Source organism: Thermobia domestica, chromosome 4 (assembly GCF_964235325.1).
Source record: "Thermobia domestica chromosome 4, izTheDome1.hap1.1, whole genome shotgun sequence".
NCBI classification, from domain to species: domain Eukaryota; kingdom Metazoa; phylum Arthropoda; class Insecta; order Zygentoma; family Lepismatidae; genus Thermobia; species Thermobia domestica.
The window spans coordinates 250,505,584-250,526,483 of record NC_137457.1 but is presented as its reverse complement, the minus strand read 5'-3'; the positions used below and the strand labels follow the sequence as shown (position 1 = coordinate 250,526,483).

General features: G+C 36.7%; 2 protein-coding genes across 7 annotated transcripts in view; one reads left to right on the top strand and one right to left on the bottom strand.

The window, feature by feature from the left end:
• mRpL53 (mitochondrial ribosomal protein L53) overlaps nt 1-18,022 on the bottom strand; it is a 41,433-nt gene extending 23,411 nt beyond the window's left edge. Inside the window, exon 1 of the mRNA XM_081755718.1 lies at nt 17,791-18,022. Coding sequence (XP_081611844.1) covers nt 17,791-17,936 — 146 coding nt within the window. The 5' untranslated portion in view covers nt 17,937-18,022. The remainder of the gene's footprint in view (nt 1-17,790) is intronic.
• AGO1 (protein argonaute-1) overlaps nt 1-20,900 on the top strand; it is a 259,835-nt gene that overhangs the window by 91,704 nt on the left and 147,231 nt on the right. For all 6 annotated transcript variants that reach the window (XM_081755714.1, XM_081755713.1, XM_081755712.1 and 3 more), the window contains exon 2: nt 5,085-5,190. In XM_081755714.1, coding sequence (XP_081611840.1) covers nt 5,094-5,190 — 97 coding nt within the window. In that variant the 5' untranslated portion in view covers nt 5,085-5,093. The remainder of the gene's footprint in view (nt 1-5,084; nt 5,191-20,900) is intronic.

Here is a 20,900-nt window from a genome sequence, read left to right as displayed (position 1 = left end):
AATGTGTGTACAAAATTTCAGTCTTCTAGCTGCAAAAGTAAGCCCATCAAAAATAAATAAATAAATAAATAAATAAATAAATAAAAAATAAAATAAATAAATAAAAAAATAAAAAGTCCATGTCTTTTGTTATGACGTCATCAGACCCTATGTCTCGACGCAGAAAGGCGTGAAATCACACTAACGTGTTCTACAATGCCTCTAGGCTTGATAAAACAAAAACGAAGTAAAAAGCTTTATTTGTACTTTTTAAATCAAATAATGAAGATACTACTAAAAATACGCGATAAAATTTAAAAAGGTTAACGCTAATACTATTGTAGTTGCGGCGTCCTAGCCCTTGGCCTGCTATACACTTTAGGTCAGGGGCGGATCCAGGGGGGGGGGGCGATCGGGGCGATCGCCCCCCCAGAAGAGCAAACTTTCTTACTTTATATATATAAATAAAATCTATCCCAGAGTTTGGAGCCCTTAAAAGTTGCATTAAGATAACCCACCGCCCCCTACCAGAAGTCGGTCCTGGATCCGCCCCTGCTTTAGGTTGTCCTATTTTGAAATAATAAAATTGAAACTATCCAGTCTAAGTTGCAGTTAAATCGTCAAAATAATTTTAAACCTGCATATTGTCTGCATGTTAGTGACATATTTTGGCAGTGCAAGTGATGACACCTACTAACTTGACTATTTACTATTGGGAAATTATCGTTACATACAGACTGAAACGTCCCGCTATTGTAAATAAGCTTATTATCTTTAGAATTGTTATAATCAATTGCCCTTGAAAACACATACCTATACTACTAGATATTTACTCTAAGTAAAAAATCTTGACACATAATGAAAGGGGATATTTCTGTTTTTAATGAAGAGAATTTACCAAAATTTATATCAATTTACGTTAAATATTATGGGAAAAGTTAAGATATTTAGTATGAAATTTATTGCATGTTTTAACTAAAGCTGTATATGTAAACAAATTTGTATTAGGATCTAGTAAAGTTTCTCATTCCATTGTATACGTTATTACAATTTCTTTACGAAAATATTACACTAAAAGTCCTGATGAATATTATTATTTGCAAAAACAGGAATCCTCTTTTTCCGTAACGGCCACACACACACACACATACTTACTTTACAAACTGCCATTTTGTTTTAAGCTGCCAGTTCGAAAAGTATATATATATTTATACACTGAATACAATTTTACATAGGAGTTGCGAAGATCCATTGTTTTTTGACCTGAAAACTATGCTTTGTATAAATATCGAGTCTTATCGAACAGCTTTGTCTGTCTGTGGACAGGTGTGAGACTAAACACGGTAAGAGCAGCGACAAGCAGTTTTTCGAAATCGATTCAATATCTGAAGAAAATATTACTTTCATCCACATTTCTCTACTAAAACTGGAAGCGGGAGAACCTTACTACTACTTCCAATTTCAGTTTTGATCTCTATAGAGAAAAATCGGTAAGAGCGGGAAAACTTTAAAAAGCAAATTGAGTATTCTAACAATAGATTCCAGTTGCTAACTTAATCTGCTGTTCACACCTGTAGAAATTAACTATTTCCGGTGTCCATGTTGATTGCCATAGAGTAAAAAATAATATATATAGCAACAAACGGTTACTAGGAATGGATTCAGTGTCCGACGAATAGGTACCGTTTCTTCATTAGCCCTTATATTCACACTGGAAGTGGTAACACTTAATTTCCGGTTTCATCAATCATCGCTATAATGAAATATGGCAATAAAAAGCGACAAGGTTTTTTTTTTTTCTTTTAAATGTGAATTCAGTACCGTAAGATGGCATTTCATCTCTGATTTTATTTCTGTACTGCAACTGAATATAGTAGACACCAACTACCACTTTCGTTTTTAATATTAATCTTCTTAGAGCGAACACTGTAAGAGGGAACGAGTAAAGGCTTTTTTGTTATGGGTTCAGCATCGAGGAACAGTTCTAGCTTTGATTTTATCGCTCTAGTACAACCATGGGTATCAGTTTCAGTATTGATTTCACGTTGTTGAAAGTCTACCGTCGTTTCAGACTCTGAAATCAAACTCACATGTTTCCTAGTCTTTCTAACTTGTTGCAAAGCAACGTACAAAATGAGTCAAAGATACGACTAACAGTGCAATTCAAATGTGTTTCTTCCATTTAAATTGGTATAAAAATAATTTCCATTCTGTATTTATGATATTACTTGTTTAATAAGAATCATTCTGCTCTGCCACCAGGTGGAGGTGGGGTTCAGAATCAAAGCTCGTGCTAAAAATACAACCCTTTCTCTAGGGCATCATTTTGCTTGTTCTTATAGATGAGTGGCAAAAAAATGAATCCAGATGTCGCAAATTGTGATCAGTAAATAAATTAGATTTGTTTGCGTTTTTGTTCAGCAGCAGTGTCGTCTGGAGTACAACTGCATCCCAAACACTGCTGAGTTTTTTTCTTAAGTGTACTTATTTGTTTAAACTGAGCTTCAAAATGCCCCGGACAGCAACGCTAATGTCATTGTCCTTTGCACGCACAAGATTTGAATAGTTATTAACTTCAATATTAATCCTTTCCATAGGATTCCAGTCAAAAACTAATTCTTAATGAATGTACGTCTATGGAGAAGTTTCATGATATAAGTTCGAAAGAAAACCACAGGTTAATATCTATTAGCAAAACGATTTTATCTTTTTTTTTGGGGGGGGGGAGTAATTTGTCCGCGCTGTTTTCAAGTTATTGTTACAGTATATCTACTGATGTAACATTTTAAACTAAATTAGTAACAGAAATCTTTGCAGTAGTTCTGCTCTAAATTTATTGTAAATAGTTGCATATATGACATAATCGCAGTATGGCTATCTCCATGTGTTATATTTATGAAAGCTTTGTTCACGAAAGGACGAAACTAATAATATCAGTAAATTAGAGAATGCTCTTGAAAGCTTCAGATTTATATAGGAGACAAACATTTAATAAAGTATTTTATGGGCTAAAAAGAAACCCAACGAAAACAAAGGTGGATTACACGTAGTACCAAGGGTGGCTCACATCAGCCCGCACCAAATTAATCGTTTCTTTTTTCTTTTTATAAAAATAAAATAGATAATATAATATGAAACTAACAGAAGTGAACATTACACTCAAACAAACAACGTAAAAAATCAAGAGCTCTTAGGAAACTTTTGCCTTGAAAAAAAGGGACACGGGCAAAATTGACCCCTCTCGGTAGGGTGCATTCCAAATGTTAGAATCATTGCATATAGGTACTAAATAAATAAATACTGTACATACGAGTACATAAATACTGTATATGCAATGATTCTAACATTTGGAACATGTAAAAGGAGAAAAGTTTAACACTCACAATAAATCTCAATAACCAAACAGTTACTACATATGTTATATGGCAGAATGGTTAGAAGTACAATAAACAATGGTTATACGAACAAATGCACTGTTGCAAAATGATAGGATTACAGTACCGTGTGTGACTATTTTTACTGTTAATTGAAAAATATGATCAAACATAATATTAGCTAGCTTCTGTAAGATGGAAACAACAATTGCATCCCATACACTAGCAATATCTTTCAAAGACTGAATATTACTGTATTGTCTACCTCCAGAGTATATTAGACAACGCAACACCCCCCCTCCCCACTCCTCCCCCATATTTTCCATTGGATTCAGGTCTGCGAGATTGCAAACCCATTCATTACATGCAAGTTTTTGCATTGAAACCATTCTTTCATGGAACTATCCACATGTATCGTGTTGAAATATGGCCGTCTAAATTAAATTTTCGCCTGTTTTAACCTTCCTTCTCTCATGCTCTTTCGATCGGCTTGCTCTCCTGCTCTTTTCATTGGCTATGAGCTGAGATTAAAACTTGTTTTTCGCGTATTGTAACACATCGCACTGCTGCACAATGCAGTACAAAGTTGATCTGTGAACGTTAATGGTGGAATCACGTGACAGTTGCCCTAGAGTTGTACTGCCATGACTAACGTTACGAACTACGTTTCTTACTTGTCTCGGTGTTAATTTCCGTTGTCTTCCAGTTGAATTCTTTACACCTTAATTTGCTCCCAGGTTCAAATAATTATTCACCACATACACGGTGCACCCATGATCTAACCTACATTTCATCAGTATTAGAAGTGGTAATTTGCCCCTTTTCATACTCAGAAAGAGCGTTACTTGGACTCAATGTCCTACTTGTCAGTTCAATACGCCACAAACACTTCATACACCCAATATTGTATCTTTGTCAATTACACTCAACCTATTTTCCTTCTTCCAAGGACTTACAGCATCAATAACCTTCACCAACATAAAGTAGCAATCCGTAGATCGTACCATTTTGCAACAGCGTAATCAGCGTTTCAGTATTTTCCTTTCCTGGCTGCTAGGTAGCATAGTATTGAATTACGTTGTCATTTTCTCTTCATAGTCGTAAAGTATGTTGAATAACAACGGTGTGTATCATTTTGCTACGCATCTTACTTCTTGAACTAAGTGTGGTTGAAGCTGTGTAGCAATAAAAGAAGGAAAGGAAAAAAAGAATCCGTTTTGCCACGATAAGTGGATCATTTAATGCCCCTTTAAGTGGTCAAAAACAAAATAGCTATACTTTTTAAAATACTCTTGTACAAATTTCTTTGTCTGCGTTACAGAGAAAACAGAGTTGTGTACCTCTTTATACATATATAGCAATATTTAGACACTCAAGTGTCCTTATGATTTTGTTGCTTGTATTTCAGCGATTGAAGAGATGTCGCCTTCGTTGGAGCAACCCATATTATATTTGTCAATTGTTATTGACATATTTTACATTTGTCTCAAACTCCTCCTAACCGTCCTTCCTAATAGCTCCGATGAAAGCGATAGACTGTGAATCTTTGAAACATAAGCAGCCAAGTCAAGCAGAAATTACTTGTATTGACGAATATGTGCACACTTAAAGCATGTGTCTGGGTGTACTTTAACAAATTATGTTATAAATATGTGATAAGTATGCTTTTTTGTTCCACCAGTTCAGTGATATAGCAATTCAGTGCATCTTCCTAATTTCAGTATTTTATAGTTGCAGGAAATGACGGATAAGTCCAAGTTGGTCCCAACGAGGAGACAGCTTCGCTCTGTTGATTCAATTCAAAATGAGAAAGCTGAAGGAACATTCAACGGCCTCAGTAAGTATTATCGTCTAAGCATGGAAACAGTGACGACGCCAGCTTTAATTTCTTGGATGGGCAAAGGGAAGGGCAGAGAAAATGGGGGCAGCATTTTTTTTTTTTTTTTAAACCGAAAAGGATAGTTTTATATTACTTGAGCTGCACTACAATACGTGTCAGGGGCTGCCCTTTGTCCTATCTCTTCTGGCATCATCACTGCATGTAAAGATAAAAGTTTATATAAAGGATCATTGCATGAGATCCTGAGAGTCGTTTAAAATATGATGCTTGCCTTCAATCTGAAAGTTTTCAAAATATTTATTTACAAACTGTTATTCACGTTAGTGTAAATGTTTACTCATACGTTATAGTGGAGTGAGCAATCTTTCCTGTATGATGCATGATTTTAAGTTGGTAGGAATTCCACCTTAAATACAAGATTCATGTCTAATACAGTCTCAGTGCCGGTAGCAAACGTTGGAACTTCGAACTGATAAAATCCAAATTAGTTTATAAAACTAACTGAAGATATACTTACCAAAAGCACCCAGCTCAAAATTCTACTGTGAATATTTCGGCAAGAGGTTATTGCCATCCTCAGTACGGATCCTTTCAGGAAACTTAAGTTGCTCGATGAACACCATTAGTGTTGATAACCTTTCCTGTGTCTACCTTACGCACTTTCAGTAGTAATGATTCAACGAAATGCTTCTCGTATATTCTATTCCTATACAGTAATCCTGGATTCTATAAAATTAGTAATTAATAATAATTTATGAAACACTGATTTGAAGTCTTACTAGTTTCATCAGTTTCATTCAGTTCACCTCATTTGTAAACATACTCTGTCTAAAAAAAAGAATATAAATGTGTGTCTGATAAAAGCGATGTTACACTGCCGAAACTGTTACAAGTACTATTGATATATATTTATATTTGGTGCTTTGATCAGTTTTGTTCCATTAACTATTAAGAATATGTGCCCCTAAGATCTTAGGTCTCGCCACTATCTTTAGTCTTCACAAAACAAATGTGTAGCGTTATAACGGAATTTTCCTTGTACTATCTCTATCGTTCCTATATCCTGTGAATGAACGTGTATCCTGAAAACGTTGTGATTGGTAATTGATGAACATTGATTTGAAGTCTCATTTGTTATTCGTGCTGAGGAGGGCAATAACCTTTTACCGCAACGCTCACGGAAGAGTTGTAATTTAGGTGTTTTTGGTATGTACAGTCAGAAACAAATTAAGTATATGTTTGAGGCATAAGAAATTATAGCTCCAACCTATACTTAATATTGTTTCTGACTGTACAACTTTAACTTGTATTTAATATGCATCCCATGAAATCACGTAACACGAGAAGGCAGTCCCTTGCTAAATGACACAATAGGAAGCATACTGAATAACAAAAGTTTTCATTTCACGGAAATTTTGCATACCGTTTCAAAGGTTCTCTGCCCCTGTGATCAGTGTATTTTTAAAAATAATTTACGTAGGTATAAGGACTACATAGTGAAGAATGCTACTTATAGAAATACTGAGTACAAGGAATACTGAGTATAGAGACTGAGTACAAGACACTAGTCCTTTTTACCTTGGCCTCCCTATGTGATGAACAAAGTTTGCAGTTAAGTTCTAGAACTGATGTTGGTACTCTCTTAACTGCTAATGACTGAATATTGTTTCATGTGAGATTAATGCTATGTTAATCAGCTTTAGCACGACGTGTGATGAGTTGGTAAAGAGAGCATCTGTGCCTTCCCAAACATCGTCATCGAAGACACTCTGATTTCTAATTCTCATGGATTCTTACATGGAACAACAGGCTAATGTGAACAACAGTCTTGTTTAAGTTAAGAAAATCAATAACAGTGATTTACGAAATGATCAGATCAGAACTGTTTATCTCAAGAATGTCCTATTTTGTGGTAATGTGTTTGAATGGTACGGCCGATTTCATCATGCGTACCGTCATGCAGCAGATCACGAATACGCAGCTTAGTATGCTCTGAATGATTGGTTGACAGACGTCCACTTCTAGTGCCGTTAGAAATACCTTCTCGAAATTAGGCGTGTCATTCAAACACAGGACTACAAGACAGGACATTCTCACGGTAAACAGTTTTGATCACCTCGTAAGTCTCTGTTGCTGACTTCCTTGACTTACAACAAACTAATGGTTGCTCTCTGTTAGATGTAAGAATCCATGGCAGTGGGAACCAGGATGTCTTCGATGACCGATGTTTAGAAGGGACACAGATACTTTCTTTACCGGAACTTCACATATTCTGCACAGAGAGTATAACATTCACGTCACATTAATAAACAATTTTGTGTCATTAGCACTTCGAGAGTACGAGCATCAGTCCTGGAACTTTATTGTGATATCTTGTACAAAACGTGTAAGATCATGAACTTAAATCATTGCGACACAAATTAATTACTTTTGCACAGATAACACTAAAAGTGAGGGGGGGAAAAAAAGTTTCTAAATGGCACTTCAACACAAAATGTTCGCTGAAGTTTAAAAAAAAAAAAAAAAAAAGTAATTGAATGGTTTCTTTCTCCAAATAAATGTAACGTAAAACCTAGAACAAAGAGTTTTTATTATTATTATTTTTAAATACAAGGTGAAGATATATAAAATTCGAGTGGCTCAGTTACTTACAAATTTTGCTTGTTCTTTTTACTTCAGCAAACACTTTGTATAGAAGTGTCACCGGGGAACATTTTTTAAAACTCAAATGCTACTAATGCTCAAATGTTATTTACATAAGTGATTAAATTGTGTTTCAGTGATTTAACTTCCATATTGGTACAGGTTTCATATATATCACATAGAGAGGCCGAGAAAAATTACTACTTTTTTACACGTAGTCATTTTGTTTCTACTAAACGATTCTCTTTCAATTTTTTTTTTTTTTTTGTTTTTTTTGTTTTTTAAATATATGGTGGATTAGAATACTCCTCCATTATACACTTTCCCTTCCTCCTTTATATTTCTAGTTTTGACGTCGGGATAGAAGTGATATTCTTCATAGACAGCTCGAGAATATTGTATTATTCAAAACGGAGACACGATATAGGGATAGTTATAGATACTTGTCTGAGTGATATATATTCGAATAGGTTAATATGTACGAATGATAACTGACACTCGTAACAAGATCTTTTGACCTCATCTTCGTTAACCATGCGCACGAAATAGCGCCAGTTAAATTTCTAAAGTGAAATGTGTTGCACATGAGTTGTCAGGATATCAGCTGAAGAAGGTATCAGGGAACACCGAAACAGTACATTAAATATTAGACCTAGTAAATCAAAGAGTACGTTTACCAATTATCAAGCAATTTAGTTCCATAACAAAGCTCATTATTACTGCTTTTAAAATACACAGAAGTGTTTTAATAAATTCAAACTTTGATTTCTTTTGCACTTTTATAAGTTATTAAACTGATGATGCGCTAAAATATATTTGATTTCAAATATTCTATTATCAATAACATAGTTCTATTAGCTCAGCTTGAGCGGTAGTTACATTTATCAGAATTTTCATCCATATGCATACTTTTTAGGTAACCACATACTATAATAAAGAAAGAAAAAAAAAAAAAAAACATGAAATAAGTTTCTTAATAGAGGAATAAAACAAAATGAAACTGACTATTCCGAGCGAACTCAACACCCTTAGGTTGCTCTCACACAGACTCTGAGCATTGCATGATCAATTCTATCAAGCGAAGCTGCGATATTAGAGTGGACATAGTTTTTCTTCACTATTAGGAAGACAATTTAAGTTAAAAGAATTAGTTTATTTCTGAAGCTTAGTTTTTCTGTTTACCTAATATTAGTAGCGCACTTGCCAAGAGAAAACTGCAATGAAATGCAATGAGGGTCACGGTGTATGTTGATAGAAGATTGAAATCAAAATGATTAATTCAGGGGTATAGAAGCAAAACCTGCTAAATCCATTTTTCAGTTTTGTCAGAAGACGAAACAACAGTGACTCCCTTATGTTTCAGAACTGTTTTTTTTTTTTTTATCACTGCTTAATGCAGATGAGTGAAATCTACCACTAAAGAAAAACAATTCTGAAACATATGGGTGTCACTTTTTCTTCGTTCCCCGACAAAATTGAAAAATGGATTTAGCAGGTTTTGCTTCTATACCCCTGAATTATAACATTCATCTGTAAGTTACTATAACTTTAGTGATCATTACTCACATCAACATACAACTGATCGGTACCATTATAAAAGCAATTTACGATGTTACTGTTAAGCGCGTTTCGTACAATTTAAAAACTTTCATTTTAGTTGCTTGCTTCTTCTTCCTTTTCTCCTTTAATCCATATAATAAAAATCGCATCTACATATACAAATCTGCCTATATACAGATCTGAAAAATTTCGTTACCTGGGCCATAAGTCACAACAATTGCGTTTTTGAATGAAGGTGCTTATAATTAAATCCCAATTCTCTTCGAAGTTTTCTTCGTCCATAACGTTAGGTGTTTCGTTCTAATAGTATGACACGAACACATTTCTGTCTACTGGTGACGACGTTTTTTTTTTTTTCTTTCTTTCTTTTTCTTTTAGTAATTCTGACCTTCTTTAAGTTTTGTTTGGTTATACTTATCGACGTTTTTTAAGCCACAAAATGCAGAATTATTAACTTTTCGTCTCAATTCCAATGTAAGAACTGTCTCATTGATAAACGGCCTGGCAAACAGCATGTACTGTCTTAATATTCAGGGAATTATCACTCATTCCCTCTCTTTCTTGGAAAATGAAAAATTAATATACATCAGCCTATATGACTAGTAATGCTGTCACACCTTGCTGTTGAAATATTTTCCTTAAGAAAAAGAAGTATGAATTTAATATTGATTACAATGCGGAATGGCAGAAACTTTATAATGAGAAACATCATTTATATGGTTTACCAAACATTGTTAGGGGCATCAAATCTGGGAAGCTCACGTAAGCAGGTCATGTAGCAGGAATGGGAGAAAATGGGAACGCTTTCAAAATCTTACTGGAAGTCCAATCGGAAAACGATCATTACGAAGACCTAGGTGCAGATGGGAGGACAATATTAAAGGAGCAGTTCGAGTTTGGTGCAATGGAAAGAGTAACAAAAAATAAGAGACCGGTATTTTTCAATATCTTCATAGGCCGTCTCGTTCAGGTTGTATAGGCATCTATTTTTGATGAATCGTAAATGCTGATCATGTGTGGGCTACACGAGGAACTCAATGTGAGTCAGCAACCACTCCCCTGTATGCAGTTGATAAACCTTTAATAGTGCAGTGGACTTAATAGATAGTGTTTTGGGTTTGTTAGCAGTCTTGTTTTGTGTTGAAATCTTGAGGAACGTTTTTGTTAGTTGTTTTTCCTAGAGCATTAGTATAAAAAAGAATAGTGTTGTGCGAAGCAGTGTTTGTTCCAGACATGTTTTTAGGGGAGCATTGTCTTCCGGAGCCCCTCGGAGGAGACCAAAATAATAAGTCTATAATATAATATAATAAATATAATAGTACTGTGTGAAAATAATGTGCCTCTCCGAATACTGCCCCCCCCCCCCCCCCGAAACATTTTTTTCTGAAAGAAACACTGGTGTGAAGTAGAAAACACGTGTTAATACTGTGCGTGCTGTGTTTTCTGTTGTTATTCTCGTGCGATTAAAGCTGAGGACAAAGTATCTCTTTTTTACGTTTCCAAGTCGTGGGAAATTACCAGATCGATATAAATTATGGCTGAAGAAAATCAATAGAAAAAAATTGTGCCAATAAAAACACTCGTGTTCCAGACATTTTGAAGAGTCCGACTTCGAACAGTCAGGTTTACTGATAGAAAAGCTAATGCCAGTGGCGGATCTAGGCTGAGGCCGGGGGACCCTAGGCAGCACCAGTTTTTTGAGTGACAGAAATAATTTAAACTATTATTTAGATAATTTTAAAAGTTTATAGTAAGCATAATATACCTATTAGTCTGGGTTATGACGCCCCCCCCCCTGTTTTTACCGTCTATATCCGCCTCTGCCTAATGCCAGGAGAATTATTTACACGCAAACTGAGAAATAATGCTGTTTCAAGTATATTATTGAAAGGTTTAGAATCCGAGCCATTGAACAAGCACCGCTCTATGTCCAGTTACCAACATAAAAATATCGTACAAAACGCAATTGACAGTTGTAGTCCAGACGAGGCATTAGAGGGTAATAGCGACTGTGTCACTAATGATTCTGCAGACACTGCTTTAGAAATAAGCTATACAATGTGAATTAGGGACTGAAATATACCGGCTTGTAGAAGGAATCAGTGACGATGACAGTGTTCCTTAGGACATTGATTCATCGTTTAATTTTTCTGTATCAAGTGACAATGATGATGCAACGGGTGATGAGAGTTGTTCCTCGGAGAGCGATGCGAATAAAAGAAATTAACCCAGTAAAGTGTTTTTCGTATTCTGGCAAACTTCACAGATGTTATTTCATTTTTGCCTGATATGTTGCGCTGCTGTACATACCTTGAAGCACAAAATGGTAGGGTCATTGTTAAAAATTGCAACAAAACGTGAAAATGAACATACTTATGTTTGGGAAACGGAAGAATGATTTTTTTTTTTTTTAAAAAAAAAGGTACTTAGGTGTTGTAGCAATCTCGTCCGTTACTTTGCATTGCTTTTGAAATTTTAGTTCCTTTTGTGAAACGCTGAACTTATGCTCTGTAGCAAAAACTATGTTTTATAATATAAAAAACTTTTGTGCAGCCCACCATCACATATTATTATTTTCTACATGCAGATGACATTTCTAAGTCTGCATGCAATCAGTTCTGGGAAAGGTAATCACACTTTAGAACGTGCCACCGCACCTCTCACAAACCAAATGCTTGGCACTATGTATGGAAGCCTGCTCTCGCTGCTTGACCACGTATGACGTCTGCACAAAATCTTTTTTCCTCTGTTACTCGCTAACGACTGAACGTATCGCGATCAAACAAACGCTATTCCTTTTAGAATTTTCAACTCTACACATGGAAGTAATTTCTAAAAAAATGCATTTCTAAGTCGAACTGCTCCTTTAAGATGGATCTCGTAGAAATAGGAATACAAAGTAGAAACTGAATCTAGTTGGCTAAGGATAGAAGGTGATCGTGGCACTGAACCTACGGGTTCCATAGACCACAGAGTTAGTTAGTTACAATAAAAGCATTCGAAAAAATGAAATGAAATTTCTAGGTTTAAGTCCCACGACTATGCCCTTTAGGCTAAAGGAGATAGATGATTAATGAAAGTGAATGATTATGAAATAAGTGCCGGAAATAAAGGTGACGACAGAATCCCGAGAAAATCTGGGGACACTATATTATCTACCACCAACTTCTGTAACCGGCGATCGAACGAGAAACCTGTTGGTAATAAACACAGAGGATTTTGATGCACAAGTAAAAAGGTACGTCCTCTTTTGGGACAAGCCATGGAAGACCTAAGGGCCAGTGTGGATATAAAGGCTCCATACTTTCTTTCCCCTGGTCGCAGACAGGATCTCTGCAAAGCCCCGAAGCAGACTAGGCAGCGTGGAGTTAGAGGCCGAAAGCTTCGATGCAACCAGTGGGTTGGTTAGGTGGCCAACAGAGCCCCGAAGCAGACTAGAGGACTGGGTTTAGCTTACTCCTAATGTTCCGAAGCAAACAATCGGAGGGGTACCAGTGAACTAGTCCAGAATTGCCGTCGTCCAACCAATTTATAGAGGTCCTTGGGTGGCGGTGGCGCTGCTTCTCCGTTGACATCGTCTGCTCCATGCGAGGGGCCAGAAGCCCATCGTCTGCAGGTGATAGTAGATCCATCTGGTGTGTGGAATCCTCTTGCTAAACCACGTGGTGGTGTTTGTAAACACTGCCGTGTAGAATTGTTTATACATAGCACCATGTGGAACATTACAATATTATCTACCACCAAGTTGTGTAGTCGGTGATCGAACTAGAAACCCGTCGGTAATAAACTCAGTGGATTTTGAGTAAAAACGTACGCCCCCTTTTGTGACAAGCCACGGAAGACCTAAGGGCCAGGTGTGGATATAAAGGCTCCCAACTTTCTTGCTCCTGGCATACGTGGCGCATACTCTGAGATAGCACTAAGTTAACAATATTGTCCACCAAACACAATGATCTATTTTTTTTTCAAATGCCACTACGTCAAGTTATTATACATTTCAAATCTGCATATAAAACAAAAACCTACGATTTATACTTATTATGCAGTATTTGTTGCAAACTATGGACGCTCCGGTATCACAAACATCGAAAAAGAATCAAAATTTGGAAGGTTCTACATCAGTAATTACGGAAATGAGACGGACGGGGTAACGTATACTTACAGTACCCTCATGTCAAATTCTACCGTCATAATATGACATATTTCGAACAAATAGAAATGAAGGTACAGTGGCTTCAAATTTGACTTTTTGAAACGACTTTATGTCGGAAAAGGATTTAGATTTCTGGGTTTCGGCATCTATGGCCATTCAGCCCGTCAGGTTTTGAGGGATGACGTCGCTCGGCGGGCATGCTATTCGGGAAAGGGAAGGAAGGAAGCGACCTGGGACCTGTCCACCGGCACCACTCCGGCATTTGCCTGGTGAGAATGAGGAAAACCTTATCCAAGGTGACTGGCATGAAAAAGCGTTATACACTTTTTCCAGAGTGTCCCCACCCGGGACCGCTCACACCGAAGGCGAGAGCGTTAGCGACAACGCTACGCGGGGACATTTATGTCGGAAGAGTTCTTAGATGAGTATCACATAGAATTACGTATATAGTTTCCAATAAACATAAAAATCATAGTGCGGTTTACATCAGTTCGATGTCTCAAACCGGTCGGGATATATATATAAACGGTAAAATTTGATATATTGTTTAAAATGGTATATTTGTGGGAACATTTCGAAACAGAGTTTGATTTACTTTGCTTCTATAACATTACAATAATAACTTTTGGTAGGTGTAATTACAATAAGTCTTCGAAGTTTACGAAGCATAATTTTAAGCAATATTGCAAATTTTCAGTTTTAAACATATCTCCAGAATGGCTTGAGATATCAAATTGCAGTAAATGGCATTGTGATGTTGAACTGAAAAATAATTCATGTCTATAATTATAGCAGTAAAGTGACGGTTCTTCCTTTAATGTACAATGAAAAACAATTAAATCTCAGCTCTGATGGTATATAGTCATTATAGTATGGAGAAATTATAGTCATTTCACAATGCAGACTAAAAATAAGGGCACATTTTTTTGAAAAGTTATGGGTACAATCTGTCTATTCAAAAAAAGGAAGAGTAACATTTTAGGAGCTTATTTATGTAAGTGGGGAACATCTGTGAACATCGAAGCAGTGTTAAAAAGCATTCGTAGTTCATTACTACGCAGTTGCAATGCAAAGCTAACTTTTAACGAATATTTAGTAGAAATTTGTGTTTTTCACATTTCTTTTTTCTTTATGCGTTTATCCACCATCTCTGACGCTCCTGCGTCGTAGAGATTCGCCGAAGGGGGCCCTTGAGCTCCGCTCTACTCTGAACCAAGCAATACTAGCGTGTAGTGCTCACCTAATACAGGAGGCTGGTGATTGTTGTTCCCACGACTAATAGTTTTAGTGGTACATAAATGTGTAGGTTTGTAAGTCTTAGGCATACTATAAATCTGTAGACAGCTGGTGGGCAGGCAACAAGAAAATAGAGTCTAGAAGGCATTAGAAATAATTAGAAAAACACCGGTAATTTTTGGAAGGATCTCTTAATTTTACCTGTTTCAAGCGAGGTATCGGTATGTGTTAAAAAAAAAAAAAAAAAGCATTAACACAATATTTCTACGAAGTGGTGGTGTTATCCCAGTTTAGGAGCCACACATTTGTAAAATTTACGAAACAAACATGCGTTTCGAAAGAGGAACACACCAGAAATCGGAATACATGTGGGGCCTTACCTGTAACATACATAAAACGCGAGAATATGTAATAGATAGTCTGTGTTTGTAAGAACGTTCTGGTAAACACGGGTGCCATAATAAGCAAAGTTGAATATCGTGATCCCTAATGATCGAAGTATTCGAAAGATAAAACAGTGTAAAGGAATGGCGGAAGTCATAGTGATGTATTAAAACATCAAACACAATTAAGAGTAGAAGTTTCAATTACCGGGCGTTGAAGAGGATAAAACATAGGGATTTCAAGAGAGTTAAGTCCCATATCACCGGACAAACTTTTGGAAATTTACCAGGTGAATTGAAGAATTTATTTTGGTTTGTGAGGAAGAGTAAGTGAAAGTCAGGTGACGGGAATAGTTGAAGTTAAGGAAGTAGTGGTTGTTGTTGTCTGTTTTTGATGTTTGGAAGTGGCACTGGATGTGGAGGCGAAAGGGACTATTCGGCAGAGAGATACACTTGTTGATTTAGTGGCGGGAAAGGCAAGGTGGAAATAGTGCATATGTGTCACAGCTGTGACATATCGTGTTTATTTTATATCACACAAAAATAACGAGCGTCAGTTGTTGAAACTGTGTGAAAGACACGATCTGTGTACTGAACAACGAACAGATTGTCCCAAGTGTGAGAAAACTGAAAATACGGAATAATACACCATTTTTCGAAATTAGAAAATTCGCCTTTATTCTAGAGATAAGTAACTTCTAAGACAACCTAATGCATTGCAACCAACGTAATCTGCTAGGTGGGCACTAGAGACATTACAGAAGCTGTAATTATGTTTACAAGTGGACGGTTGTTAGTATGAAACCAGGACAAATGCTATTGAACTCGTATCATTGTCGAAAACCCACCTGTCTTCACTACCCTCGCAAATGCGCGTACCCACCGTTGCTGGCGCGCCTCCTCCCTTCCGACTTACTCGCTTGCTATCGGGTGGGCCTGATCCGGTTAGATAGTATTCGGGCTATTTTGCTGCCAAAATGTCTTGAGCTGTGGCAAAAATGCGAACTAAATCTCACACCCTCACACACCCATCCGTTGAGCCAATAAGGGTTCAGGTGTTTCTAAGCAAGAGAAAGTGAGTGGAATTCCTTCAGCCGATAGCAGCGCTTGCGACGGAAGACTAGGGATCAAGTCAATGTGGTACATTTATAACACAGGTTGGTCTGTGTCTTTTGCACTATAGTTTTTATGCTATATATCCGGATGTCAGATTTAGTTCATTCTATTACAAATTGAAATAATTTATATGCCTTTGTTTCGGTGGTAACTAACTTGTAACTCGACCCAGTCATAACCTAACATAACGTATCTAATCTAACCAAATATAGTACATTTTGGTAAATTATTTTCACACGGTCCGGCGATACAGCATAAATGTCTTTCAAGGAATTCCTAATCTTCAGTTCTCATACTGCTAGGGTGTACGAAAACAAATAGCCCTAATTAAATTTTTCAGTTCCGGTTATTAAAACGTGATGTAAAATGTGAGGAATGCGAAGAGTATATGACTGTTTAATTTGGAAATTCCCGTAATGCCTTGAAAACTTTTCTTACTGGGAATAATTCACTTTCCGGGGACGGAACACATCTAATGGTAATGCGTAGAAACATATCCCAGCAGAAAATAAGTTACACTGTAATATTTAGTTCGCCCACCATCATTGATGGGCCTGATCCCTACAGACGCACTTTCCGTGAGTAATTCTCTTAAATAGTGGTCGTACTTTTTAGTGGCCGCCTGCAGGAGCGTAAATAAGGGCCCCGCAGCGCGGGGAAGCCCCATGAGAGGCCCCCAAATCGTGAAGTAGGACTTACACGAGTCCCCACTTCACGCTCTCTGGGGGGGGGGGACTCCAAGCCTTTAGTTCCGCCATTGCCGTCTAGCACAAATTGATTGGTGTTTATAAGTTGGTTTGTGTTTTATACTAGCCCCCTTAAAGTCAAGTCCTGACTTAAGAAACACTTTCTAAGATAGTAAGAGTAAATTTCCCGCTAAAAGAGGTTAATTTCTAATGAATATAAATGTGCTCCCCTTAACAGAGTTAGTTCTGAAATGTGTTTCACTGGTATAAAATAGAGTAGGTTCTTTAGCTTGAATTGCAAACGTAAAATGGAAATAATGTTAATGGAGGAACTGTATATTTCACACTAACGTGAGGTTTGAAAGCTGACAAAAATATAATTTGGCATTCAGTTAATAGAGGAGTATGAATTCTATTTTTCTACTTCGCCTGTATTTCGTGTTAAAATTACCCCGCTGTGAAGCTGATAAAAGCTTTTAACGTAGGCCTTTAGTCTGTTAGATGTTTCATGCTGATAGAGGAGAGTACTAGTCTTTGGTTTTGTTCCTGTTCTTACTTACCATCTTTGATTGATATCGAGTTACTAAAGGAAGTTCCAGGTAAAAATGGGCGAGTCCAAACTACTACCAAAATTAATGAACACAAGAAATAACGAGCATTCCTCGTATTGACACAACACCACAATAAAATATGATTTACTGTTTGTTTTATTGTGGTTATTTTCGTTTCAGATAAGACATTCTTTTTAGCTTCTGCTGTATCCCCTCCTCGTGGGTAACAAATGACAATCGAATCCGGTAAATGCGCAAAAGTGTCTTACCTTATAGACAACACATTTTGATGAAACGGGTCGAATTTAAAGACAATTCGTTTTACTGGTTTCAAAGTGACTGTTCTAAGTTGTTTACCAATTGCACTGCCTATTCCTCCAGATCTTGTTAAAGCCCCAGAAAAGGGAACGGACATCTTGTTTCGTCGAGTATCGACGTTTCCGTTGCACGGCAACCAACAACACGCGTTTAGATGTTTTTCAACACTAAACAGACGACAGGAAGTTGGGCTTTTAGAGTATAATAATCACTCTACGGTTGGGCTTTGATACGGTTCGATAAGTAAATGAACTGAGAATTGAAATATTGATAACTAATATGGTAAATAACACTGTGAGGAGCAGTAAATAAACCGTAACTGAAAATTACTACTTTTATATTCATTCGTAAGTCAATTAATATGACTGACAACAATTAAAAAAAAGAAAAAAAACTGGAATATAGTATCATGACTCGTATAACTTTTTCATGCGAATTTGCCTGTAATCTATAAAATTATTTGCAAAGGCCTACTAATAATCAAAATTAACCTATATTGGACAATTGATTTATAATGTAATTTATTAGTGAAGGTTTCAGACACAAACCCCTCTTGCATAACGCAGTGAAAATGTACAAAATATAAGTGGAATAATGTGCAGTACATGTATTTCATAATTATCAAAAATTTACATTTACAGAGTTTCTGTTATCAAGTGCAATAACCTCCACAAACACTGCAATGTTGGTAGCTCATTGATTGGAGCCATCTTCTGTAGTTGCCAACTTTCAACAATATAAATATCGGTATTTATTGTTGAAAGAGATACTTCAAAGCGTATCGTTATATTCAGGGGAAAAAATACGTAAGCATTATCGTTTCGTTTGAACTACCGTTACTTTGATAATTCCTGTAATTTAACATGTTGAACGGAATATGGGTGAGACTTGCGGATAAATCGATTTTACTGTGAAACTAGGCTACGTAATATATTTCGGATGGGAATTAATGAACTTTTTTTTTTTCTGAATATACTCAATTTATATACGCTCTGCGCTTGTCCCCACCAATAATTTCAGGTGTGGCTTAGAGAGATTCCCTCAGAACTGCAAATTTCTTCCCCCCTCCCGGGGAAAATCTCTGTTCTTGTTCAACAAAGGCCGCCAATATCTTTGCAGTAGCTACTGCATTAATCTCCTGTGTGTTGAATTATTCCCTTAGAGAAAATCGTCGCTGCTCTCCTCTCTTTCACACTTTCTTTTATTCTGATATTAAACAGGAAACCTAAGTTTGTACATCATACTAATCATCAGGGGCGGATCCAGGGGGGCGATCGCCCCCTCCAGACGAAGAAACTTTCTTATTTTATATATATAAATAAAGCCCATCCCAAAGTTTGGAGCCCTTAAAAGTAGTAGTATGACAACCCACCGCCCCCCCAGAAGTCGGTCCTGGATCCGCCCCTGCTAATCATAATAGCTAATAATCTCTCAATCTAATATAGATGTCGCTGTGCGAATTTGCATTAGGAGACATAATTACATTAATTGCATATTCTTTCTACATTGAATTTCCTCGGTACCTTTTAAATTCATTTCTTATGGATGGAATACACTTATCGGTGCGCATTCATTGTAGAAGAGCTTATGCATTATGGGTATAAATACAGTATTTGTACGTATGACATAAACATTGTAGTGGAAAATACTAACTAACTTGTGCTAAGTGTCCACCAAAAGCGAAAATGCTATGTAAACCACTTAGGGCAGGAGCACAGTAGGGAGACCTGCACAGTAGCGCGAGGATGCGTCCGTAGAGAGCAGGTGCGTCATTGTCTATGAGTATACGCGTAAACGATGATAGTGGAAACACGCTTCATTTGCTGTAAAACGTGTGTCTTCATCGTGCACAAGGAGGATGACTTCTTCGATTTTTGTCCTGCACTCATCTGTAGCTACGCATCTCAAGATAATATCACACCAAGGTAATTTCTGTTACTAACACACTGATCCATCAACGTTTTATTTCATATTTGTCCTATACATTTTAAGAATATCTGGTTCCCTATTGTAAATCATTACCAATGTCGCTTTTCTACCTGACACTAATATCTATAGATATCATTACCTGTGATAATGGGTGTTAAAATGCGAAGGGCAATTTACAGATTTAAAACTATTGCGACGATATTTTCAAAAATGTGAAGGTATAATTTCAGCTTAAAAGCTTACTCTTTTAATTTAATTATTTTACAATAAAGACAAGGATTGCGTTTAAATTTGAGCATTACAACGGTGTTGAATTGGAAAGTTCCTGGCCTACAAAATTAGAAAATGTTTGGATAAGCTATCCAGGGAGATACATAGCTCATTCCTGTTGCACACATAGCACTTTCAACAGTGGTGCCCCCCCCCTTATGTCCATAACGCACTCCCCAATTGTCTATCCGTGGGTGTTCTTCCATGAAAAAATCTTCCTTTCGATTAATCTTTATACCTCCTCAAATATATTTATATAGATTTTTACCCCCAAATATTTCAATGACGCAGTTTGCGTTATAGCCCCCCTCTGTGGGCACCCCTGCTTTCAAATGGTTATCTTCCTGTCTTTAATTATGATCTCAACTTTCTCTGTCAAGGAGGCCGGTGAGGTCTTCCAAATCTAGAGGCATCCGTGTTTGTCATATATCCAGGTTGGAATTGCCATTTCCATTTGGATACCATGTCATAAGATGGGATTGCATCCCCATAGATTTCTTTAATCTCTTCGTGGATCTGCTTCGCTGATTTCCACTGAAAATGGGGAAACTTAATGATGCTCCGTACTCGTACCTTCAGTAACTTACCTGAAAAAAAAAAAGAAAAAAAAAAAGAGTTTTCTAACGAGTCCAGAATTTGCATGGCTAACTACAAAATGCATATCCGAGGGGGTTCGTAGTTCTTCATCTTCAAGGTGATTGCACAAACTTTTTGATATTTCGTTGTATATAGTAGATTAGTATTTTTCGCGAAATAATATGTAAATTTTATTGCAGTACAATGACAGGAAATTATATTCTGGTGAGGAATGTGTAAATTGTAAAAATGTTTTCACAAAAACTTCACGAGTCGAGCCACGTCG